The 26,685-nt window shown below is 43.1% G+C and overlaps 1 protein-coding gene across 1 annotated transcript; it reads left to right on the top strand.

Annotated features, from left to right (window-relative positions):
- Positions 1-2,964: 2,964 nt before the first annotated feature.
- LOC307095955 (melanoma-associated antigen B10-like) lies at positions 2,965-6,332 on the top strand. The gene is made up of 3 exons (XM_079765595.1): positions 2,965-2,982; positions 3,183-3,307; positions 4,776-6,332. The coding sequence occupies exon 3, from the start codon at positions 4,834-4,836 to the stop codon at positions 5,866-5,868; it is 1,035 nt and encodes a 344-aa protein (XP_079621721.1). The 5' UTR covers positions 2,965-2,982; positions 3,183-3,307; positions 4,776-4,833; the 3' UTR covers positions 5,869-6,332.
- Positions 6,333-26,685: the final 20,353 nt, after the last annotated feature.

The following is a 26,685-nucleotide window of genomic DNA, read 5'->3' as shown; positions in this document are numbered from 1 at the left end:
CTATGTTCACTGCAACATTATTCATGGTGGCCAAGACATAGAAACAACCAAAGTGCCTTATGATAGAGGACTGGATAAAAAAGATGTTGTACATACACAATGAAATACTACTCAGCCATAAGGAAGGATGAAATACTGCCACTTGCAACAACGTGAATGGACCTTGAGAACATTATGCTAAGTGAAATAAGTCAGTCAGAAAAAGCTAAGAACCATATGATTTCACTCATATTTGGGATATGAAACTGAAACTCATGAACACACACAGCAGTGTGGTGATTGCCAGAGGGAAGAGGGTAGGGGTAGAAGGGGTCCTAATATATGGCGACGGAAGATTTGACTTTGGGTAGTGAACACATGGTACAGTATACAGAGCTTGTAACATAGAAACCCACACCTGAAACCTTTATGTTCATGTTGACCAATGTCATCCCAATAAATTTAATTTACAAAATTGATATTATATTTAAAAGAGAAAAATAATGTACAATTTAAAAATATACCTTTCTTACCAACAAAAAATAAATAGAAGTTGGCTGGAATATATAACAGAGGAATAAAAGTATCAAAATAAATAAGAAGAAGGAATATTGAAAGGACAGAGATAATAAATGGTGACAATATGGTCCTCTAATTAGAAAATCCAAATGAACCAGGGCACAAACTATTCAAATGAATAAGAGACTCTAAAAGCTATTGTATAGAAAATTACTATGCCAAAAGCAGGAGCCTAGCCACACAAAAGCAGTAACTAATTAAGATAATTAATAGAAAATATTCCCCCCAGAAGCAGCAGCAATGTCCAAAATTTACATAAAAAGAAACCTGAGAAAAAAGATACACTATCTTTTTGGAGGTAACTATTAAAATGCCCTGATAGATTTAAGGAAAGAAGTCACAAATAAATACAGGAGTCCACTATTTTTATTCATGAGGAAAAGAATATTGTCAAGATGTCAATTCTCCTTATTTACAGATTTTTCTACCGGCCTGGACTCCCCTCTCCTTTCATATATTGATCCCTAATCCCCAATGTGACTGTATTTGGAGCTAGGGTCTTTAAGGGGGTGATTAAGGTTAAATGAGGTCATAAGGGCGGGGCCCTAATTCAATAGGGTTAATGTCCCTATAAGAAGAGGAAGACACCAGAGGTCACTCTCTGTGTGTGCATTTATGAACAAGAGTCCATGTGAGGACAGTGCAAGAAGATGGTTATGTGCAAAGCCAAAAAGAGAGCTCTTAACAGAATGTGTATCTGCCAGCACCTTGGTCTAAGAATACTAGCCTCTAGAACTGTGAAGAAAAAAAAATTTCTCTTAAGATACTCCAACTGTGGTATTTTGTTATTCCTTTGCCCACACTGATGAAGACATTGCCTCACATGTAGCTTCGAAGATGGCTACCCGACTTGGGCTGCTGTTTCGGGAAATCAACCCTGACAAACTGTAAAAGGGGGAATGAAAGAATAATATCACCCACAGCAAAACAGCATAAATGAGAAGCCCAGGGAGAGACTCTATAGTGAAGTAGTGGGCATGCCCTGGAGTTGAGACAGGTCTGTAGCCTGCAAGAAAGACAGATGACAAGATTTGTGGGAGGAGAGATTTTAAAGTTCAGCCTGGCTTTTTCCAGCATGCCCTAGGGCAATGAATTTCTCCTGTTTCACTGAAGGAACCCAGAGCAGCTCCTGGGAGCCTGCGTGCCAGGACCATGAGGTATTATCAGGATGGCACCAAAGTTTGGGGTTGTTTGAAACAGTGTGAGTCCAGAAGCTGTGCAATAACCACCTGATGCCTCTTTAGTGGGCAGGGACAGACCTTTAAAAAAATTAATATTGTTCTCAAATATAAGGAATGGAAAGAATGTATCACAAACACGAATATGCATTGTTTCATGAAACACACACACACACACACACACACACACACACACACACACACTTGTTAGGATATAAGTATATTTCTTACTATGAATGAGGATCAAAAATAAAAGTCTCCACACCGGATGGAGCATTGTTAGATAATGTCAAATTATCTGAGTCTCCCGAAATCATGTAGCACAGCCTCTTTCCCTTAGAAAAGAGATAATCTCTCAGTTTGGCATAGTATTTTCCTGGTCCCTTCATGCTGTCCCAAAGGGTAAGAGATCCCTCTTTTTTTACAGCTGCATGGTATTCCATAGTGAAAATATACCACAGCTTTTTTATCCACTCATCTGCTGATGGGCACTTGGGCTGTTTCCAGATCTTAGCTTTTGTAAATAACGCTGCTAACTCAGAGACAAATATCACATGATCTCATTTGTTTGTAGAATCTAATGACCAACAAAATAAGACCCAAAGCAGGGAGTCATGGAACAGAATGACATACCTTGATGTGGGGTTGGGGGGACAAGAAGAGATAAATCAAAGAACTTATATACTTATATGCATAGCCCATGGTCACTGGCAATAGGGTAGTGAAGACCTGGGGTGGGGGGCGGTTTGGGGCTGGGAGGAGGGGGAGATATTGAGAGATAACTGTAAAGCTATCAACAATTAAAATTTTTTTTAAAAAATGAAAGGAGATCCTTTATCGTAGAAGGTTCTTAAAGACTGTTTGGCTGGCGGACAAATGCTATGATGGATCAGTGTGTTTTCCTTACAGCCCATCACCCATCCTAGGACCCTGTCTTGCACTGAGACTTCCCCTTCTCACATCTAACCTGGGGCTCTTACCCATTTTCTGCAAAAGGTTTGTAGGAGGGAAACAGCTCAGTTTCAGAATTGGTATTTCCCAGGGAGCAGCCAAGAGGACAACCTCCTACCTCCCTCCCGCGGAGGACTAACAGGACAACCCACACACAACAGAAGGGCCGCACAGAGCCCCAGGCAAGATTTCATTCCTAGTAAGCCCTGGACAGAGCTGTCAGCATGAGGAGCTGGCTGACTTCCACCTCCAGGGATTCAGGTCTTGGAGGAGAAAAGCGATGCTGTCCATCCAGGTGAGGGCTCTCAGACCTGCAGAAAGGGGACTCCGGGCTCCCAACCAAGGGGTCTTCCCAGAATGCAGCGCCCTGACCCGCGCTCTCCCCCCTCCCCCGCGCCCTGACCCGCCCCGTCCCGCCCCCCCCCCCTACGCGCATGCGTGCTCACAGGCTTGAGGGTTGACGGTTGACGCCAACATTCTATTCCCTCATTTCAGTCTCGGAGTTTCCGGGAGTGAAGACTGATCTGCAGATTGAGGCTGGTACGACTCAGATCAAGGAGAGAAATCCCAGTCTTCGTTGGCGGTCAAGGAGTGGCGGAGAAGACCCCGAGAAGACTGAGGTTAGTGTCAACCCCATACCCCTGACCCTGAGGTCTACCTGGGGGGGAAACGGGCAGGACTCTCACGCTCTGGGATGGGGAGGGAGGTGGGAGTGAGGTCTTGGTCAAATGGACGGGGTATGGGGGGGGGGGGAGTCTTGGTCTAATGGCGTTGAGGTGGTAGTGTGAGTCAGTGTGTGGGGGTCGGGTCTTGATCTAATGGGGGTTGAGGTGGTGGTGTTAGTCGGTGTGTGTGGGGTGGGGTCTTGGTCTAATGGGGGTTGGGGTGGTGGTGGTGGGGATTGGGGAATGGAGTCTTGGTCTAATGGGAGTGGGGGTAGAGTCAGTCTAATGGGGGTTGGGGTGGGGTCTTGGTCTAATGGGGGTGAGATGGTAGGGGCATAGGGGGTGGGGGTGGAGTCTTGGTCTAATGGAGGTTGGGGTGGTGGTGGGGTGGGAGCTTGGTCTAATGGGAGTGAGATGGTAGGGGCATAGGGGGTGGGGTGGGGTCTTGGTCTAATGGGGGTTGGGGTGGTGGGGGCATAGGGGGTGGGGGTGGGGAGTGGGGTCTTGGTCTAATGGGGGTGAGATGGTAGGGGCATAGGGGGTGGGGGTGGGGAGTGGAGTCTTGGTCTAATGGGAGTGGGGGTGGGGTCTTGGTATACTGGGATTTGGGGGGTGATACTGGGGGTAGGGTGGTGGGGTGGAATCTTGGTCTAATGGGGGTGTGGGTGGGGTCTTGGTCTAATGGAGGTTGCAGGGTGGGAGGAGGGGGATGGGGTGGAATCTTGATCTAATGGGGGTTTGGGGATGGTGGAGGGTTTGGGGGTGGGGAGGTGGTTCTTGGTATAATGGAAGTTTGGGGATGGAGAGGTGCGGGTGGAGTCTTGAGTCTTGGTCTAATGGGGGTGGGGGTTGGTGGGCGGTGGGGGAAGTCTTGGTCTAATAGGGGTGGGGGGTTCTTGGTCTAATGGAGGCGGGGGTACTTGGTCTCATGGGGGTGGGTGTCTTGGTCTAATGGGGTGGCCACAGGAGTGAGGAATGAAAACCCTAATAATTACTTTGGACAAAGGGATCCCATAAGACACTGCTCCTGATGGAGCTCTAGAAGCCCAGCCCCAGCAGGGTGATGAGATAGGGCTCTCCCTCGTTTCCCCCAGGCCATTGGGGTAAGGAGTTTAGTTCACAGTGGAGAGGGGAGGAGGCCGGGCCCTGCCAACAGCTGGTCCACAGGATGATCCTGTGAAGGAGAAGATCCTCCTCCTCAGAGCACAGGGGACCCCCAGAGCCTAACCCCGCCAGTCCTGCTCTCAGCCCCAGGTGCACCCTAACTTCCTCTGCAGGCTCGTAGGGCAGAGACTGGGCAGAACAGGAGCCCTGTGGGCCCCTGGAGCACTGCCCTCAGACCCTGCAGACATGGCCTGGGTTAAGGCTCAGGCGCAGGGTTCCTGCTGAGGGTTCACACACCATCTCACTCTCCCTCCTCCAGGGGCCCACATCACCTCCTCTTGCCACACGGGTGACCTCTGTCCCTGACCAGTGTCCTCATGCCTCGGGGGAAGAAGAGTAAGCGCCGGGCCCGAGAGAAACGCCAACAGGCCCGGAATGAGGCTCGGAGAGCCATGAGTGCTCAGGCCTCTGCAGAGGAGGGGGAAGACTCTGATTCCTCCTCCTCTGTTTCTTCTGGGGTTTCTTCCCTGAGCACCCCTGAGTCTGCGCTGTCCCAGGAGCCTCAGGGAGCCGCAGCAGCCACTGGCCTTCCCAAGGCAAGAATCGCATGGCCAAGTTTTGACACCAGTGCCGAGAGCCGCAGCGAGGGAAGTGCAGAGGCCTCCCAGGCAGAGTCGGGGTCTGAGGGTTTCCGCAGAAGCCCTCTAGACCAGAAGGCGATGCTGCTGGCGCAATTCATGCTGCGCAAGTATAACATGAAGGAGCCCATCACCAAGGAAGACATGGTGAAGAATGTCATCAAGAAGCACAGGCCCTACTTCCAGGAGATCCTCAAGAGAGCCTCCGAGCTGATGGTGCTGGCCTTTGGCATTGATGTGAAGGAAGCCGACCCTGCCGGGCACAGCTATGTCCTGGTCAGCAAATTGCACCACGCCGGGGATAGCAGGCTGAGTGGGGAGATCATGCCCAGGAAGGGCCTCCTGATGACAATCCTCTGTGTGATCTTCATGAAGGGCAACTGTGCCACTGAGGAAGAGATCTGGGATGTCCTCAATGCGATGGGTATACATGCTGGCAAGCAGCACAACCTCCACGGGGAGCCCATGAAGCTCATCACAGAAGATCTGGTGAAAGAAGGTTACCTGGTGTACCGCCAGGTGCCCTACAGTGATCCTCCAAGCCACGAGTTCCTGTGGGGCCCGCAAGCCTATGCTGAGACCAGCAAGATGGAAGTGCTGCAGTTCTTAGCCAAGCTTCATGGTACCCAGCCCAGCGCCTTCCCACACTGGTACGAAGAGGCCCTGCAGGATGAGCTGGAGAGAACCCGCCACAGATTCGCGGCTGTGGTTCGCACTAGCTCCTCTGCCACTGAGCTTTCCAGCGCCAGCTTCAGCATCCCACACAAGTATTGAAATCTGAAGCAGTTCCCTCACTCGGTGCTTGAAGTGATGTGGGGGGTTAGGTGGTGCTGGAGGGAACGCAGTGCACATCATATCTGTGCTCCTGTTCTGTTATTAAACTACTGCTTTATCTTATTGTTGCTGAATGTTTTCAAATGTTGTTCTTTAAAACAAGTTTAATTAGCTTCAGAATCTAAGTGCACAAATGATATCACTTATGTATTTAACATTGTTTATGAGGCTTAAGAGTAAGAGTTTTGCTTTTTACTAACCAAATGGAGTAACCTTCCGCCTTACATAGAGATCTGGAACAAGATAACATGGCATTAGAAAATGTATTTCCTTAGAAATGTGACAGAAATGAGTGGCAAAATAGTTGTGATAAAAAAGTAGAGAAAAGTAAAAGATGATCAATTCTTGGTTTCCCTTATTCCTTGTATTCTGCTGTTCTATAAAATAAAAGTTATATACCTGCACTTGTTTTGTTTATTCAAGTACATAAGAGAAATGAAATCATGATGAATTGTTATTGCCTCTTTTTTTTTTAATTCCTCAATTGAGCATCTGCTCTTGGGAAGGCTCCAAGGTGGTCAGGGGGATGGTGAGAAAAAGAAGGCAGAGCTACTGCCCCTAGAATGATGGAGGCTAGAAGCAGCTCCGGTAAAAGGAAGATGGTGAGATACCTCTAAGACAAAAATCCAGTGAAAAGAAGTATGAGGAGGGGAGAAGAGGGAGGTCATGATAAGAGCAGACAAGCTGGGGCAGGCGTCCTCAAACTACGGCCCGCTGGCCACATGCGGGTGTTTTTGCCGTTTTGTTTTTTTACTTCAAATTAAGATATGTGCAGTGTGCATAGGAATTTGTTCCTATTTTTTTTAAACTATAGTCCAGCCCTCCAACGATCTGAGGGACAGTGAACTGGCCCCCTGTTTAAAAAAAGTTTGAGGACCCCTGGTCTGGGGTCCTCAAACTTTTTTTAAACAGGGGGCCAGTTCACTTCTTGGGAAGCCTCAGTCCCTTCAATGGGAGGTGCTGTTATGTTGAGGTGGGTGGGGCCTCAGAAGAGGGTGTGAGTGTGGTGAATAAGGGCCAGACCCTTGCGTGGTGGGTCTCAGAGTTGAGGAGCTAAGCCTCCAGAGGAGAACTGCTTTTAGCAGTGACGGGGACCCTGGATGAAGCAGAGAGAAATCTCCACCCAGGGCAGGCATGGAAGGTGGCCTGGGCTTTGGGCCCAGAGCAGGAAAACACAAGGCACAGGGTTGGAATTTTATCCGCATCATCTCCAGGGAGTTTCTGAGCAATCCGGGCAGTTCTTCCTCAGGCTGGGATGCCAGGGAGCCACTGTGCTGGCGCTCTTTGCCCTGGGCTGGGAGAAACGGTGAGCTCCATAAAAAGGCATTTTAGCTAGTTTATTTTGAGTAAAATTTGTCAACCTCTAAGGGAGGCCTTGATTTGGGGAGAGGTTAAATGAATGAAAAATGGGGTGATTTAGAGCAAAGGGCAGCTGGAGGGAGGAGAGAAGAGTTGTTTCTGAGGCACATTTTAGGAGCTTTGTGTAATATGCAGATGAGGGGGATCCCCTAACATCCAAATTAAATACTATTTCCACTAAGAGGAATGATTTGCTAAGGTATTTTTTCTTGCTAAGCCGAATTTTTGGCAGAGTTAACTGTTCTTTAGCACTGCATATTCTCAGACATCTCCTGGATTAACACAACAACAATACAAAGAAGAAAATCTTAGCAGGAGGGTGGGTCTTATTTAAGGTCCAAAAAAATCATGGTAGTAATTGCCATTCTTTACAATCTCAGTGCACACCAGTCACTGTGCCAGGTGCTTTACACACATCCCAACAGTCCTAGAAGGAAGGAAGCACCAAGCCCAAGTCATTGATGAGGAATCTGAGGTTCAGAGAATTTGGAAAGGTTCAGAATTCACAAGGCTAGTGAGTGACAGAGCCCTAGTCTGAATTGGTCAAGAACCCACACTGCTCCACTCCTCCCAGCCTTGTGTTTATTCATTCATTTCTCTTCTCACTATTCCATGATGTTTCTCAGATGGTAAGAAGCAGAGGCCTGTGGTTAAAGTACTGAGAGCAAGAAGCCTAAAGGAGTGGAAATGAGAATGAAGCACAATGTAGGGATTGTCTGTGATTCATTTACCCGGAGTCCTCCTGCCATTCCTTCCCCCCACCCCCGCCCCGGGCTCCTTGAGAGCTGACTCTGCCCTGGGCCCAGCACAAGTGCCCAGTCCCAGCCCTTTCCTGCATTACAGCGCCCTTCCCCTGGGTCTTCCCCAGTGTGCCTCCTGTCCAGGCTGGAACCTGTCCTGCCATCCAGCTCTTCTCCACATCCTCCCCTGCAGGAAGCACCCCGCTCCCCTGAACACACAGCCCATGTCCTCTGCCTTCCCAGCCTGGAGCATCCCAACTCCCTGCAGATTCCCTCCTTCTCTGCAGACCCCTCAGATAGCAGCAGCCCTTTCCATGCAATTACTTACTTCAGATGGGGACGTTTACACACCTCTCCTCAGCCCCTCTAGCCAGGCTGCCTCCACCACATTCTCAGAATGTTTTCAAATCTGCTGAGGACTAGAATCTGATTTGGCACAGAATCCCCTGGTTCTTTGCAGGAGAATGTTAATGGGCTGAATTCTTTGAGATTGGCCACTGACTACATAGATGAATAAATGAGTTTACCTTGTTGGTCAACATGAAGCAAAGTTTATCATTTCCAGACCAAGGCATTTGAGTGCGCCTGCTTTCTGTTCAATTCAGCTGCAAATATTGAGAGCCTGTGCTGAGATGTGGAATCACATGTATTGGAGCAGCCTTCATCCCTGGGCCACTTGACAGCATAGACCCCACCTGCCTATGCCAAGTTTAATGTGCATAAAAACAAACTTTTGTGGTGTTAGGTCATTCAAATTTTAGGCTTTTTCCATTGCATCCACTAGAAGTTACTTATTTGAATAACACAGGGCAACTATTTATGTTGTTAGTCTTACTTACATAGCCTAATTGCCACAGAAATAGTGCATATATTGTTTATGCTAAATATATGAGGCAATCATAACCCTGCATCCCTTATATGGTCCTGTAAAATTCAGGTCCTATTAAGTAATCACAAATACAAACCCTGTGTGTATAATTTTTAAAATTTTTCTAGACTTTTTCTTACATATATGTGCTAGAATAGTACACTGTTGATAACTTCCTTCCAAAATGTCTCCAGTGAGCAGTGAGACAAACTCCCGAGGGATCACAGTAGGGTGGGAATCCCATTCTCACTCCAGCTTACCATAAATTGTATCTATATTGCTTCTACATGGTACCTCACTTGTGATAAATAGGTTTTATCACTCTTGCCAGATCAGAAGTTCTTAAGGGTTCATGTTGGCATCTCTCTTAGAGTGGCCAGGAATAAGAGCCAACTCAACAGCACCTAATACGCACAAGGTTATATTTATAAGAAATGATACTGTGTAAAACTAAGTAGACCACAGGAAGTAAATTCAAATACCAATCCCTTAAGCAAGTGCCAAACATAACACAAACATACCAAAATATTTATGTGATAATATATTTATCACATAAAATATTTATCACATAAATATTCTACTTACTATAGCTATAATACATGCACAGTAAATTTAAAACATACTTAAGAAGTAATTGCTCAAAAGAAAAAGAAAAAAAAGAAGTAATTGCTCATTTATATTTTTGTACATCCTTTGATGGATGTTATTACTTCCATTGTTAATACTCTTCTATCATTTCATAGTCAATTACCAAAATTATAATACATTAAGCATAAGTCCAGCAAGTTTGCAAGATAAACATGCAAAATCAATTTTATCTCTATACCCAATAGCAATGAACATGTAGACAATAAAATTAAAAATACAATACAATGTGAAATTGCTGAAAAAAAGGAAATGCTTAGGTGGAAATCAAACAAAATATGTGCAGGCCTTGTCATGTATAACTACACCAAACTAATTTTAAAAATCTAAGATATAAAGAAATGGTGAGACGTACCATGATCATGTATCGCAAGACTCAACATAGTAAAATAAACATTTCCATTCTTCCCAAATTGATATATTGCCTTAATCCTACCCCAACAAATTATAACAATATTTTTTAAAGGTACAGACAAGATTATTCTAATATGTATGTAATAAGAGTAAGGAAGTAGAATAAAAACTGTGAGCTTGCATGATCTCACTCATTTATGGAATATAATGAATAACATAAACTGATGAACAAAAATAGATCCAGAGACAGAGAAACATCGATCAGACCATCAAACCTCAGAGGGAAGGTAGGGGAGGGTGGGGGTAAAGGGGAGAGATCAACCAAAGGACTTGTATGCATGCATATAAGCCTAACCAATGGACACAGACAACAGGGGGGTGAGGGCATGAGGGGTAATGGGGGAATAAGGACACATATGTAACACCTTAACCAATAAAGAAATTTAAAAAAAAGAATCACTCTGCCCAATTTCAATGCATATTATATAGCTACAGTGATCACAACAGTGTGAAACTGATGGAGGGATAGACACAGACCAATGGAACAGAAAGAATACCAAAAAAAAAAAAATAGCCCCCAGTACAGCCAACTGATTTTTTATAAAGCTGGAAGAGCAATTTAATGGAGAAAAAAATAAACTTTTCAATAAATGGTGCTCAAGCAATGGGATATTCATAGACAAAAATATAAACTTCTATCTAAACCTCACAACTTAAACAAAAATTAGCTTATACTGGATCATAGATTTAAATGTAAAATTTTGTTTTCAAAATAGCGGCAATAAGGGCTAGCCTCAATACCAACAACATGACCCATAAAGGACAATTTTGATAATTTGGACTCCATATTATTTAAAGATTTTACTATTTAAAATGTTTCATCATCAGGTAAGAGCATGAACAGACAAGTTACAGATTTGAAGAAAATATATTTTAAAATATATTTTATTGATTTCTGTGAGGAAGAGGGAGGGAGAGAGAGATAGAAACATCAATTATGAGAGAGAATTGTGCCTTGACTGGGAATCAAACCATGATCTCCTGGTTCATAGGTTGATGCTCAACCACTGAGCTACACCAGCCGAGCCAGAGAAAATATGTTCAAATCATATATTCAATAAAAGATTAGTATCTAGTAATAGAAATGAAACAATAAAAGTAAGTTCTCTGAGTGAAATTATAAGAAATACGAAGAGAAGATTGAAAATGCTAAAACTTTTTTGGGGGTATGGGGGATTGGGTGGAGGGGAGGAAGGGGACTTACATAAACCTCTGGCTGGACTGATTAAGAAAAAACACAGATGAAAAAGAAGAAACATGGATTCAATAAAAATGATGCAAAAAAGGAAATCCCCATGCCAAATCCCAGCAACACGTACATAATGATATAAATAACTTGATGCTATAAAGTTTGATCTATGAACAGAGAAAATTCCAAGGAAGACATAGCTTGATGAACAATAAAACTAACAAAATCTCAATTGTCCTATATCTTGTAAATAAAGTATGTCTATCATAAAATGCCTTTCTACAAACGAATCCCATGTGCTAGTGACTACAGTCATGAACTTTTCCATACAGTAAAATGGAAAAAGAAATAACAGTCATTTCACACAAGCCTTTCCAAATAGTAGAAATAGTAAAAATGTTTCCCAAAATGCTTTGTGTGACCCCTATAAACTTTACACCAAAATGATAAGGAAAATAAAAGCTAGAAAAGTCCAAGGTATATATGCCTTATGAAATCCTGCTTCAACCCCAAAAGCATAACTTATATTTGACAAACAAAAAACAAAGCTACTTCAGCTATAGCAACCCCAGGAACATCCTGAGTTTAAACCAAGAATGAAATCTAGTGAGATAAAAAAAATTCCAGCATTAAAAAACTATCATGAAACAAAGAGCCAAATCATATCACCATCACAATAGAGAGAAACACTATACCCAAGTTTACCATCCAGTAAAGATTTTAAAAAAATACTTTAAAAGTACAGCAAATAGCCTGACTGGCGTGGTTCAGTGGTTGAGTGTCAAGATTCCCTGTCAAGGCATATGCTCGGGTTGTGGGCTTGATCCCAGTGTGGGGCATGCAGGAGGCAGCTGATCAATGATACTCTCTCATCATTGATGTTTCCATCTCTCTCTCCCTCTCCCTTCCTCTCTAACACACACACACACACACACACACACACACACACACACACACACACATAAATATATATATACACACACAAACACACACTAGAAGCCCAGTGCACGAAATTCGTGCACAGGAGGGAGAGTTCCCCTCAGCCCGGCCTGCATTCTCTCGCAGTCCAGGATCCCTCACTCCTTACTGCCCACCTACTCACTGCTCCTTAGTGCTGCCGCAGAGGCGGTAGAGACTCCCACCACTGCTGCTGCGCTTGATAGCTGTGAGCCCGGCTTCTGGCTGAGCGGCACTCACCCTGTGAGAGCACACTGACAACCATGGGGCAGTTCCTGCACTGAGCGCCTGCCCCTTGGTGGTCAATGTGCCACATAGCGACCAGTCGTTCTGGTCATTCCACTGTAAAGGTCACTTAGGTTTTTATTATATAGATATATAGATATATATATACTACAGCAAATATATCTAATAGTGAAATATTCAAAACCTCCCTCACAGGTCATTGAAATTAAATAGTAAATTTAGCAAAACTTTTGGATTCCATACAGTTAAATATTAACACATTTTTGAGAGAACATTAATTGCTACTAACCTTCTTACATCTATCATAAGAAATGGCACATAAAAATGTTGAATCACTATATTGTACACCTGAAACTAATATAACCTATATAAGAATGTATACCAACTATCTTACCTAATAATAGACAAATATGTAAATTGACCGTACCTTCGCTATGCCCACAGCCAATCAGAGTGAGTGAGTATGCAAATTAACCCACCAAAGATGGCGGTTAATTTGCATATGAAGGCAGGGCAGGCAGCACCATGGCCTGCTTCAGGGGTACAGGTCCATCAGGGGCGGAGGAGGCCCTGCAGGCAGTACCAGACACTGCCCACAAGGTACCAGTCCATTGGGTGGGGAGGCAGTGGGGTGGTCAGCGCCAGACAGCACAGGAGGGGTCCGGGTCCATCGCAGATCCCAGGAGGGGCAGTGGCCTGCCTAGCCGCTCCCTGGCGTCCCTGGGAAGATCGCCGCCCCAGGGAGGCAAGGCCGGACCTGCCTAGCCGCTCCCTGCGGGTCCCTGGGAACATCGCAGGCATGGGGAGGCGAGGCCAGACCCATCTAGCTGCTCCTGGGGGAGTCCCTGGGAACAGCGCCACCCCGGGGAGGTGAGGCCGACCCGCCTAGCCATTCCCGGGGGTCCCTGGGAACATCACAGGCATGGGAAGGTGAGGCCGGACCCACCTAGCCACTCCCTGGGATCCCTGGGAACATTGTAGGCATGGGGTTGCTAAGACCCAGACCTGGCCTCTGGCCATAGATTCATAGCTTCGCGGAGACTGAGGGCAGGGATCTGCCTCATCTGCAGAGAGACAGAGATTCTGCAGTGGCCCCAAGACGCGGGTGGGCCCAGCCAGGGATCAAGGGGCATGGAAGGACTCCTGGCAGAGGGGCAAGGACCCTCATCCCTGAGGCATGGGTTGAGGGGTGGTGCCACCTCAGTGGAGGGGTGCTGCACTGCAGGGTACTGGATTGACTGACGTGATTCAGAGAAGCTCCCAGTGCTAACGGGCCTTGCTCAGGCGGCCTTCACACTTCAGAGGCAGTGACTCCTGCTCCTGCCTTGACCCAAAAGCAAGCTCGCGACACCCTGCCCCATAGCAGAGCATGCCTAGGCAGTGAGTGGGAAGCCTTCCACCTGCTTCGGAGAAGGGGGGGCAGTAAAGAATGGGGGGAGAGGAAACAATGTGGAGCATCCGCAATGAAGAGGTGCTTGAGAAAGAGGCTCCGAAGCCTGACTGGAAGGTTTGTTCTGTTTGCTGGGCCGCTGCCCCTTAGGAAGCGCAAAGAGCATGGCTCTGAGGGCTTCCTGTGTGCTGAGTCAAGTTCCACAGCCAACTGGAATTGGCCTCAGTTTCCTGGTCTGTAAAATGGATGAAGCATGTCCCAGTGGCTTCACTGAGCTTTCATGGCCAATTGAGATACTATAAAGAAAATGAGGGAAGAAGTGAGAAAGAAAAGGAAGGACGAGCAACACAAAAGAAAGACTGAAAGGAACCTGTAAACCCATTGTCACTTAAATAGGGAATATAGTCAATAGTGTTGCAATGATGGTATGATGCCAGGTGGGTACTAGAAATATCAGGGAACACTTTGTAAAGTATATGATTGTCTAACCACTATTGTGTAACTAATATAAAACCTGAAACCAATACAAAATAATATTGTATGTAAAGAAATGAAAATTGGAGTGAAATTTTTATAAATTTCAAAGTTTAAATAAAAGCTGTAAAGGAAGGAAGGGGAGAATAAAAATAGTGTTTTTCATTTTACCACTTCATTAAAAAGACAGTTGTCTTTATATGGTGCTTTTATACTTTTATACTTTTCTAAGTCATTATCTCATTTTAATTTCCGTACAACTTAAAGACAATTATTCCCTCCACTATTCAAAGAAAGGAAATCTTGATGTCTGGTACTAATGATTCAATCGTCAAGCCCTTATTGTAAAGCAGGGTTAGTAAAATTTTCTGTGAAGGGTCATATCTATACTAATAAAAGCCTTGGGGGTGATCAGGCCAGCAGGGGAGGGTATTTGGGGACAATCAGACCCACAGAGGAGCAGTTAGGTATCAATCAGGCCAGCAAGGGAGCAGTTAGGGGGCAATCAGGCAGGCAGGTGAGCGGTTAGGAGCCAGGGGTCCCGGATTGTGAGAGGGATGTCCAACTGCAGGTTTAGGCCCGATTCCACAGGGTTCGGGCTAAACCTGCAGTTGGACATCCCCTGAGGGGTCCCATATTGGAGAGGGTGCAGGCTGGGCTGAGGGACACCCTCCCCAGTGCACAAATTTCGTGCACCAGGCCTCTAGTACTTAAATAAAAAATAAATTAAAAAAGGGAAAAATGGCACAAAAATCCTATAGTATAAGATTATATCCTTAAGCCTTTTTCCATATGCTGATCAGACAAAACTTGAGAAGGTTTTAACCCTTATTGTTGTCATTTTATTTTTCTATTATGGTAATAGAGACCCCAAGATATTTACTATACACTCGACATTTAATTCTACTAAAACAACAAAACAGATTATTCTTTGTGACCAATTTCCTAATAGTCCTTGTTTAATGATGTTACTATGAGTTTAACTTTACAAATTAAATTATTTTTCCTCATATCTTATTTAATTTTGCTTATTATTTTCCCTTTCTCTTTTCTAAATCTCCTGTCTAACTTCTTCATAATGTCTTATCTCATTCTGGACTACTTTAACATAAGAAAGCAGAGTGTACATCCTTTAAGTTTTATTGATAATATAGCATCATAACATGTTTTATTAATGTTTTTTACTTATATCTTTAATAATGTATGTTATCTTGGTCCCTTCAGACCACTATAACAAAATAGCATAGACTGGGTAGCTTATAAACAATAGAAATTTATTTCTCACAGTTCTAGAGGCTGGTAAGTCCAAGATCAAGGTGCCATCAGATTCAGTATCTGGTGACAGCCCACTTCCTGATTCATAGATGGTCATATTTCCCTGTAACTTCATATAGCAAAAGTGATGAGAGAGGTCTCTGGGTCCTCCCAAAGTCCTCACCTCCTAATGTCATCACATATGAATGTTGGTACACAAACATTCAGTCTGTAGCATACATAGATGGCATGTGTACAGTATAAAATTTTCCAAAAAATGATGATACACAACACTTTTCAAAATTAATTGTGATTAGCTGAGAAGTATAACAGACATAAACATACACATAAATTAACATGAATAACATATTTACATACCTGTATGCATATCTGTATATAAATTATCATCTGATTTCTTCATTAGCAATATACCTTGAAGATATATTTTGTAAATGTGTAACATCTTCTTAATTAGTTGTAAATACTGCATAGTATTCATGGTATACACATAATATAATTTATCAAAATAGCTGTTTTAACTTTTATTTATCGATTAGAGGCCCAGTGCACAAAATTCATGCACACAGGGGTGGAGGGTTCCCTCAGCCTGGATTGCAAGAGGGCGCAGGCCAGGCAGAGGGACCCCACTGGTGCATGATTAGGGCCGGGGAGGGACACAGGAGGTTGGTCAGCAGGGGAGGGACCATGGGAGGACTCCAGGGTGTGTCTGGCCTGTCTCATTCAGTCCCGATCTGCGGACCCCAGCAGCAAGCTAACCCACTGGTCAGAGTGTCTGCCCCTGCTGGTCAGTGCTCATCATAGTGAGTGGTTGAGCTGCCTTAGCATATCATTAGCATATTACGCTTTGATTGGTTGACAGGACGACCGGATGACTAGACACTTAGCATATTAGGCTTTTATTATATAGGATACTTTATTAGGCTTTTATTATATAGGATACTTGCACATGTGTGAGTAGCTGTGTCTGATATAGTTGTAGGTGGTGAATAATGTAGATAAATTTGTAACATGGTTAAAAAATACGGAAATGCTTCCCAAAAAACTGGTTTCAATATAAAATAGGTATCCTGTTACTAAAATAACTTACATCAAGTATAAAGTATGCTTAATAGGTAATTGCCCATTTATATTTATTTTTTGTACATCCTTTGATGGATGTTACTAATTCCATTTTTTAATTAAAATTTTTTATTGTTGACACTATTACAGATGTACCCCATTCCCACTCCCCATTGCCCACCTCCACCCAGCTCCCACCCACCCGCCTTGGCCCTCACCACACTACTGTCTGTGTCCATGGGCTATTCACATGTTCTTTGGCTAATCTCTCCACCTTCTTTCATCCAGTCCCACCTTCCATCTTTCCTCAGACCTCTGTCAGTCTGTTCCATGTACCCATTTTGCTTGTCAGTTTATTTTGTTCATTAGATTCCATGTATTAATGAGCTAATAAGGTATTTGTCTTTCTCTGACTGGCTTGTTTTGCTTAGCATAAGAATTCCATTTTAAAACTACTTTATCATTTCCTAATTACTTGATTACCAAAATTATTATACATATATGAAGTCTAGCTAGACAGGAAGATATAGATGCACAAACACTCACTGCTTTCACTTATGTTCTATACAGTATATTGCAAAATACCTAATTGATTATATGTGTTATGCTTATATAAATCATTTTGCATGTAAAATATATTTTGCCAAAGAATAAAAGTATTGTATATTACAGAAAACATATATAATTCTAAGTATAAGATCAAAAAAGGAATTCAAACATCAATCCCTTGAGCCCTAGCTGGTTTGGCTCAGTGTATAGAGCATCAGCCTGTGGACTGAAGGGTCCCGGGTTTGATTCCGGTCATGGGCACATGCCAGGTTTGTGGGCTTGATCCCCAGTGGGGGGTATGCAAGAGGCAGCCAATCAATGATTCCCTTTTAGCACTGATGTTTCTATCTCTCTCTCCCTATCCATTCCTCTCCAAAATCAAGAAAAATATATTTAACAAATATATATCAATCCCCTGAGAAGCCACTAAAAATAACACAAAAATATATAGGTAATATGCTAGTTCTTGTTAATGCATTACAAATGGCCACAAAATTATCTTCTATAATATACTGCATGTTTGCTTGTCTGTTTTTCCACTAAGCTGTCTCTCAATAATGTAACTGCCGCACATGGCCCACACCTGGCACATGATAGGAACTGGAGAAATATTTATGAGATGAATGAAATAATTCAATTTAAAGAAATTAAGCAAATGATGGCAAAAACAAATCTACTGCTTATGAAGATCACTGGCTACAAAAATGTTGGATATCTGCTTCTTAGAAGATGGAATAGACATACTTTCCTTATTTCTCTTAAGTACAGCTAAAAATCTGGATGTTACCTATAAAATAAACAAGGCTCTGAAAGGTACTTGTTAGGGTCCTCAGAACCCAATGAACAAAACAATACCCCCTCCATTTTATTTTGTTTGGTTTTGCCTTATACATTTCCAGAACTGCAGCTGAAAAATCTGGCAGCACAGAAATGCCAAAAGATTCAGACAAAAAGCTGCAACAAAAGCATGCTTTCTGTAGACAAAAGGCTGGAAAAGGAACAACCTAACAATACACAAACTTTTAGACAATAGCTGCATTATAGTCGAACACTATCCTCATCCATGCCAGTAAAGGCCGAGTGGGGAGCCTAAACTTCCACCCTCAATAGGCTGTCACCCCAAAATGCCCTTCAAAGTTGTAGAGATGGTTCAATACATGTCTGGGACTTTCATCCTTGATGGATGGTAAAGAGCACTCTCCCCAAAAGTGAGTTAATGGATAGCATGTGGAGATCTTTGACTACCACCCCCTGAAAACAAAATGAGACAGAAAGTACAAAAACAAAAACTACAGACTAATATCCCTTGAATTCAGACACAAAATCCTTAAAATATTAGCAAATAGAATTATCCTATATAATAAAAGCATCATATGCAAATTTGACCCAACGGCCGAACAGCGGAACCACCATCCGGATAACCATCTGGATGACCATCCGGACAACCATCCAGGACCACGCTATGACACACACTGGTGCCAGGCCAACCAAGGCAGATGCAATGCGATTGGTTGGGGGCCCGGCCATCGCCCCATGATCGCCCACAGAGGGAGGCCCAGGCCACTGACCAGCAGGCTGTGGCAGGTGGGCAGGGCCTCCCTCTGCGAGGGAAGCCAAGGCCCCAGGTGCCAACAGCTAGAGGGAATCCCGGGTCCTGGGTGCCAGAGGGAAGCTGGTGTCGGCCAGCCTAGAGAAGGAAGGCCTATTCTTACACGAATTTTGTGCATCAAGCCTCTAGTGTTTATCTATACTAATAAAAGGGTATTATGCTAATTAGACCAGGAAACCTTATGGACATCCTTCAGGACAAAGCCATGGTGGTGGGGCCGAGTCACAGGCAGTTAGGGGCGATCAGGCCAGGAGGGGAGGGTAGTTGGGGGTGAGCAGGCCAGCAGACAGGGCAGTTGAGGGTGAGCAGGCTGGTGGGGGGACAGGTAGGGGCAATCAGGCTGGCAGGGGGGGGCAGTTGGGCGTGAGCAGGCCAGCAGGGGGATAGTTGGAGGTGAGAAGGCCGGCAGGCAGAGTGGTTAGGGGCAATCAGGCAGGCAAGCAGGTGAGCAGTTAGGAGCCAGCAGTCCCAGATTGCAAGAGAGATGTCCAACTACCAGTTTAGGCCCAATCCCCTGAGGGGTCCAAGATTGGAGAGGGTGCAGGCTGGGCTAAGGGATACCCGCCTGTGCATGAATTTTGTGCACTAGTTCTATCTAATAAAAGAGTAATATGCAAATTAACCATCACTCCGCTACACCCAAAAGCCACACCCACCAGTCACACCCACCAGCCAATCAGGATCAAGTATGCAAATTAACCCCGACCAAGATGGCTACGGCCACTAAGCAAGCAGGAGGGAGGCTTGGGTTTCCCTGGTGATGGAGGAAGCCAAGCTTTCTGCACACCCTGGTGGGCCAAGGCCTCCACTCCAGGGTACAAAGTTTCAATTATAGAAGATAAAGAAATCCCAACAGAAATGGTGGCAGACACGGAGCTGGAGAGAGCATGAAGCTAGGGTTGCCCCCAGCGATGGAGGAAGCCAAGCTTTCTGCACACCCTGGCCTGTCTTGGCCTCTGCTTAAGGCTACAAAGTTTCAATTATAGAAGATAAATAAATGTCAACAGAAATGGCTGCCGCCACAGAGCAAGCAGGAGGCTTGGCTTTGCTCCAGGCTACAAAGTTTCAATTGTAGAAGATAAATAAATCCCAGATAACAGGGCCTCCGCTTTGGTCGCCAGGGGGCCTGGCCAGCCTGCAAACCACCACAGGCCCCTTGCCCAGGACGCCCCATGCCCCAAGGGAACCCCCACCCTGATCCAGGACACCCTTCAGGGCAAACCAGCCAGCCCCCACCCATTCACCAGGCCTCTATCCTATCTAATAAAAGAGTAATATGCAAATTGACCATCACTCCAACACACAAGATGGCTGCCCCATGTGGTCAAAGATCCTGCCCCCATGTGGACACAAGATGGCCACCACAAGATGGCCAGCAGGGGAGGGCAGTTGGGAGGGACCAGACCTGCAAGGGAGGGCAGTTAGGGGCAATCAGGCCAGCAGGGGAAGGCAATTGGGAGGGACCAGGCCTGCAAGGGAGGGCAGTTGGGGACAATCAAGCCTGCAGGGAGGGCAGTTAGGGGTGACCAGGCCGGCAGAGGAGGGAAGTTGGGGGTGACCGGGCCTGCAGGGAAGGGCAGTTAGGGGGGACCCAGGCCTGCAGGGGAGAGCAGTTGGGGGGGACCAGGCCTGCAGGGGAGGGCAGTTAGGGGTGACCAGGCCTGCAGGGGAGGGCAGTTAAGGGCAAACAGGATGGCAGGGGAGCAGTTAGGCATCAATCAGGCTGGCAGCGGAGTGGTTAGGGGTGATCAGGCTGGCAGGCAGAAGCGGTTAGGGGCAATCAGGAAGGCAGGCAGGCGAGCAGTTGGGAGCCAGCAGTCCTGGATTGTGAGATGGATGTCCGACTGCCTGTTGGGATTGGGCCTAAATGGGCAGTCGGACATCCCTCAAGGGGTCCCAGATTGGAGAGGGTGCAGGCTGGGCTGAGGGACACCCCCCATGCAGGAATTTCGTGCACCGGGCCTCTAGTATATATATAAAACACTAATATGCAAAGTGTCCTCATGAAAGTTCAACCAGGAGACTGGGAGTTCTATCACTTGCTATGACATGTACTGACCACCAGGGGGCGACGCAGAATGAAGGAATGCCCCAGCCAGCAGCTGGAAGGCCCCGATTGGCCCAAATTGCGGGCCAGGCCTAGGGACCCTACATGCACGAATTTCATGCACTGGGGCTCTAGTATACATATATATTATACACCATGACCAAGTGGTTTTAACTTCATGTTTATCAGGCTGGTTCAATAACTGAAAATCAATCAATGTAGCTTACCATATAAATAAGCTAAAGAAAAAAAATCCCATGATCATATCAATCCATGAAGAAAAATTATTAAAAAAATTCAACACCCATTCATAATTTTAAAAAACCCTCAGAAAAATATGACCAGAGGAGAATGTTCCAAGAAAACCCAGCTTAACAAATCAAGAAAACTTAAGAAGTCTGAATTGTCCTGTATCTCACAAACAAGCTATGCCTGTAGTATTGAAAAATACTCTTACAAATGAATTCCAAATCCTGGCACCTGAGGTCATGTACTTTGCATATAATAAGAAATAACACCAATCTTGCACAAGCTCTTTCACATAATAGAAACAATAGAAACACTTTCCAAAACAATTCATGTAAGCTTTATAAACTTTACACCGTGATGATAATGACATTATAAGAAATTAAAAACAAAGATTTATATCCTCAGGAAACCACAATACCCATACTTAGGAAAAGAAAGCAACTTAGTAGTATGTTTGACATACATAACCCCAAAATACTTCAGCTATATAAGTCCATGAACCAACTGGGTAGAATCCAAACATGAATTATTGTTGAGGTAACACTTCGGAATGAAACTAACCAATGAAAGCACAGCATCATGTCACTGTTTACCATAGATAGATAAAAATCATATGACAAAATTTACCATCAAGTTATGTGTTTTTTTTAAAAAAAAAAAAAACAAAACAAAACCTCTGAGAACTGTGGTTAAATACTGAAAACCTCCCCACCCTGAGATCTTAAAAGAGATAAGAATGCCTACTATCACCAGTTCTACTAAACATTTTAAGGAGGGCATAGACAAAAAAAAAATGCAAGAAAATGCATAAAGATTGGAAAAAAATGAAAAGAAATCACCTTTATTCACAGAGCAGATGATCATTTGTAGGCTATGGAAAAGCAATCTATAGGCAAATATATTAGCATTGATAAGCGAATTTAGCAAGATTGCAGAATTCCATAGGGTTAAACCTAAACACATTTTTATAGAATAGAAATTCTTACTAAGCATCATTACATACCTCATAAGAAATGGTACAAAAACCTTACAAGACAAGGCCATATTGATAGGGGCAGAAATAGAATATTGGGGATCAGCTGTTAACCGTAATTGTTTTGTTCTGATTAAAGAAGGCACAGTCTAACCTGGCTAGGAGTTGCAGGAGGGACCTGAGAGCTCACTTGGAAATGCAGCCTGTCCTCCCCATTTGGAGCTGCCTATTATCATGGAAAGATTAAAAAACTGTGCTGCAGAAACCAGAACAACCAGCCCTTTGAAGAACCCCTCACCCCCAGCCCTTTGAAAACCCCTCAGGCCTTTGCAAATCTCCAGCCTGCATTATCTGTTAACTGTCATTTGGCATACCTTTTTGCCTACTTCCCCATGTAATCTTTGTCCTCCTACCCAACATAAGCAGCTGCCTTATGGTGGGGTGCAGAGCAGATTTTTGTGGATGACCTGCTGCTCTCCCATACTGCCGGCAGTATGGGAATAAAGGCTCATATATGATTCAACCCTGTCTCTGCTCAATTGGCTCAAGTAGTGACAGGCAGCACGGACCTATTGATTATCCGGTTATAATATTTTAAAAGTTTTGTCTTATATATTTATCAGATAAAATTTAGGAATTATTCTATTCTGATTATTGTTATCATTTTTTTTTCTGATATCATGGTACTGGAGGCCCCCAGATATATGACAAACCTCACAATATACTTGCTACTTAATCCTTTCAGAGCAATTTTAAAGAGCATTCATTGTGCCAATTTTATTTATGGTCCTTAGGTTAATGATCTTACCAACTAATTAGAAGTGAGGTACTTCTAAATATTTCACTATAAACTATATTATTTTCTTTATAGAAATTCTCTGTATACTTTCTTCTTTTTTAACTCTGTTCTATTTCTGGCCTTAAACATAACTTCTTGGCTATTCTGTACTACCTTACAAAAGGAAAAGAGAAAGAAAAAGAAATAGAAAAGAGTGACTCTTTCAGAAAGTCATTAGCGATATGATTTCATGTGACTATTTGGTTTTCTTTTACTAAATATCAATTTGGCATATGCTCAGTGTAAGTTCCCCCAAAAAAGAAATGCATCTCTTCATACAAGTAACCATGATTAGCAGGGAAGTATATATATGAACAAGTATATACAAAAATATTGACATAAGTAATACATTAATAACTTGTAACACAAATAAAGTACAACTTGCTCTCTTTTATTAGCAATATGCCTTTGATATATCTTCTGCAATTATATAAGACTATATATATATAGTCATATATGTATATATTGTCTTATGCATTTCAACATTAGCAATACATCAGCAACTGTAACAACAACCATTTTGATTGGGTGTAAAAATTACATAGTATTTACTGTATTAACACAGCATAAGTTATTTTACAAAAAATATATGGCAGAGAACAAAGGAAAGAGAAAGCAAATGGATTATACTGTTGTGAAGTTACATTTACACAAAGTGGTACAATCTTAAGTAGAAGTAGAACAATGTAAGTAAAGGATTCACATGCTAGTCCCTAGAGCAACGACTGAACATAATGTAAAGTGGCATAGGTAATATTCTGATTGCTACTGCTGCAGAACATATCACCTGCAATATACTTCATATTTACTTGTTTGTTTTTCACAAGGCTATAACTCAATAATGTACCTCCACCACATAATCCATATCTGGCTCATGTTGGAAACTGGGAAAACATTTAGGTAATCAATAAAAAAAATAATTGGAGTGCATTAAACAAAGAAGGACAAAAGAAAAGTTTCACTGCTTGGGTAGATTGTTGCCATAAATTTATTTTATCTTATTGATATAAAGATTGACTTAATGGGCTATAGGAGAAAAAAACAACTAAAAACAAAAACGTATTTCCCCAAAACAGTATGGATTAAGCTGTCTGCTTCCATTAATGACACACCAACCTTTTCTACTCAACCATCCTGCTGAGAAAAGCTATGAAAGCTTGAAGATATTCAATATTTTGTTTGAAGACACTACAAACCCAAGCAAGCAAGCATTTGAAGAAACTGAATCTTAATGATAAGGGTTAGCTAGCTAGCTTAATTAGGGAGACAGGAGGTGGGGGGGGGGTCCAGGAAGGACAGAGGTATCTTTGGAATGAGCAATTAAAGCAACCTTAAGGTAGATCAAAAGCAGCGCTGACCTGAGCAGCTGGGAGAGCCATAGGGGTAATAAAACATCTCAGGCCAGGACAACTGAGAGAGCCATAAAGGAGATCAAAAGCAACTTCAACTTGAACAGATCAGATGGATATGTGAAGGGCACCACATGGGCTTTAGACTTGGAAACTAATACTATGTAGCAGAGTGACCAATGAAGAAAGCATGGGCTCCTAAATTTAAAAAAGGGTTCAATTAGAAAGGGTCAAGTTCCAAAGAACTGCAGCCTTTATAAACCTGGAGACAAAGGGACTCAGCCAGATTATTTAGATATTTTCCTATTAGAGAGCGAGAGAGAGTAGGCCTTTCCCATTTGGGGGATGGAGTTTGTATATGCTTCCAGTAAACTTCTACATTTTTATTAAAGAAGCCTTTAGTCAGCGAGTTTATTCTTCAAACCTCGTAGGGTCAAGGAAGGACCCACGGAAGAAAAGTCTGCACCCTGAATCCCACGTTTCATTAATTAGAAGAGAAGCTCAAGTGATGAGAACCAGGTCTGGTAACCCTTTTCCCTCAGGTCTGTTTTACTGACTCAAAGGCGGTAACTGAGAAGCCCAGGTGCTAAGTAGAAAGTTTTAGCTGAGAAGTTGAGCAGCTGACCAGGGCTTTCAGCAGTCTCACCAGCCCAGCAGATTAAACTGATAGAGTTCATGGCCCACCAGAGCTGAGAGTATCTGGAAAAACTCAAGGACTGATTTGGTATCCTTGATGGGCTATGTTCTCAGTGTCAATGTGAACCAGAAATAGAAAATTCCTCACAAAACATGACAAGCAGCTTCAAAAGGACTGAAGTATTGATTGAGATGAGATGAACTACCTCACTCTGCCTTTCAAAGAAAATGCTCCCAGAACAAAAATAAAATCATCCAGAGCCTCCAATTTCCTTTATAGTATTTTATACAGAAAGTGTAGCATTCAATAAAAAAAAACCTATGCATTCTAAATATAATGGGAAGGAGATGGTTAGGTTCAGGGTTACATGCATGTTCTCCATTTACAGGAGATACCTTGGACAGAAGGAACTAATACTTGGTTACAGCCATGAAATTGAAAGTGACAGTGAGATATTACTGCACACCAATTAGAAAGACTCCAAATAAAAATACTAACCAGCCTGGCCAGTGTGGCTCAGTGGTTGAGCATCAACCTATGAACTAGGAGCTCAAGGTTCCATTCCCCATCAGGGTACATGCCCGGGTTGCAGGCTTGATCCCCGGTGTGGAATGTGCAGGAGGCAGCTGATCAGTGATTCTCTCTCATCATTGATGTTTCTATATCACTCTCCCTCTTCTTTCTTCTCTGAAATCAATAAAAATATATTTTTACAAAAAACTAACCAGAGCATGTGCTGGCAAATGGAGCTCATACTGATGGTAGAATGTAAAATAGTACAATCACACTGCAAGACACTGACACGTTCTACAAAAAATTAAATACACACCTGTCATGTGTTCCAGCCACTCCTCTCTTTGATTGTTTTTCCAAATCAACAAACAAAAAGTATATTTTCACACAAAGACTTGTGCAAGACTGTTCACAGCATATGAATGAGGGAGCAGCTTGGGTAGGAACAGGAAGGGGAAGTACAATGGTGAACAAGGCAACTTTGTGAGAGGGAGATGGATATTTACACTCTCTTAATTGTGGTGATGGTTTGATAAATATACATACATTTCAAAACTTATACTCTTTATTTTAATGTTGTGCAGTTTATTTTAAATCTATCATATCATACCTCAATGAAGCTATTAAAAATCATGTGGATACATCAAAACATGTGCCTAAAGGAAAATGTATGCATATCATTGATGCAAAGGAAGAAGTCCTGAAAATTTAAGATTTGATAATAACACTTCACAAAATTGGAAAATAAAGCAGGAATATAAATAAAACATAAAAATTAAAGTATGACCAATAATTAAACTGAAAAAAATTAAATGGTCAACAATACTAAAGTGATATTTTTAATAGTGGAAAAAATGAACACAATATAACTTACTCAAAAATAGATCTTTTATCATTTTTTTAACCATACTTTTGTGCACATTTGTGACTAGTATTGGGAGGAAAATAACTGCTTAGAAAGGGTAGGACATTTTTAAAATTTGCTTTAAAATGCTAATTTAATTTTTAAAACCCCAGTGCCATTTTTTTCTCCCTCAATGATTTGGTATAAAGTTAAAAGAGTATCTTACTATTAATTTAAAATGCAATATTATTAAGCATATTTAATATGGTTAATTGGCCTTCCATACCTTTTTTTATTGTTAGAGACTGAATGATCAGAGATCAGACCATACATAAAAGTGATTTTTTTTAAAGGGACAATGACCAGACCACATATAAAAATAGAACTCTGACCCACAGCCTCTGCAGCAACCAGCCCCTGAAGCCAGACTACAAATTCTGCAGAACCTGGCCCAAAACAGTGAGGACTTGATCAATCACTGCCAACTTCCCTAATTTTTGGTTCTACTTTTAACCTTCAATGAACATGAGAAA

This window comes from Cnephaeus nilssonii (genome assembly GCF_951640355.1).
Source record: "Cnephaeus nilssonii genome assembly, chromosome: X".
Classification (NCBI taxonomy): domain Eukaryota; kingdom Metazoa; phylum Chordata; class Mammalia; order Chiroptera; family Vespertilionidae; genus Cnephaeus; species Cnephaeus nilssonii.
This window is presented reverse-complemented; position numbering and strand designations above follow the sequence as displayed.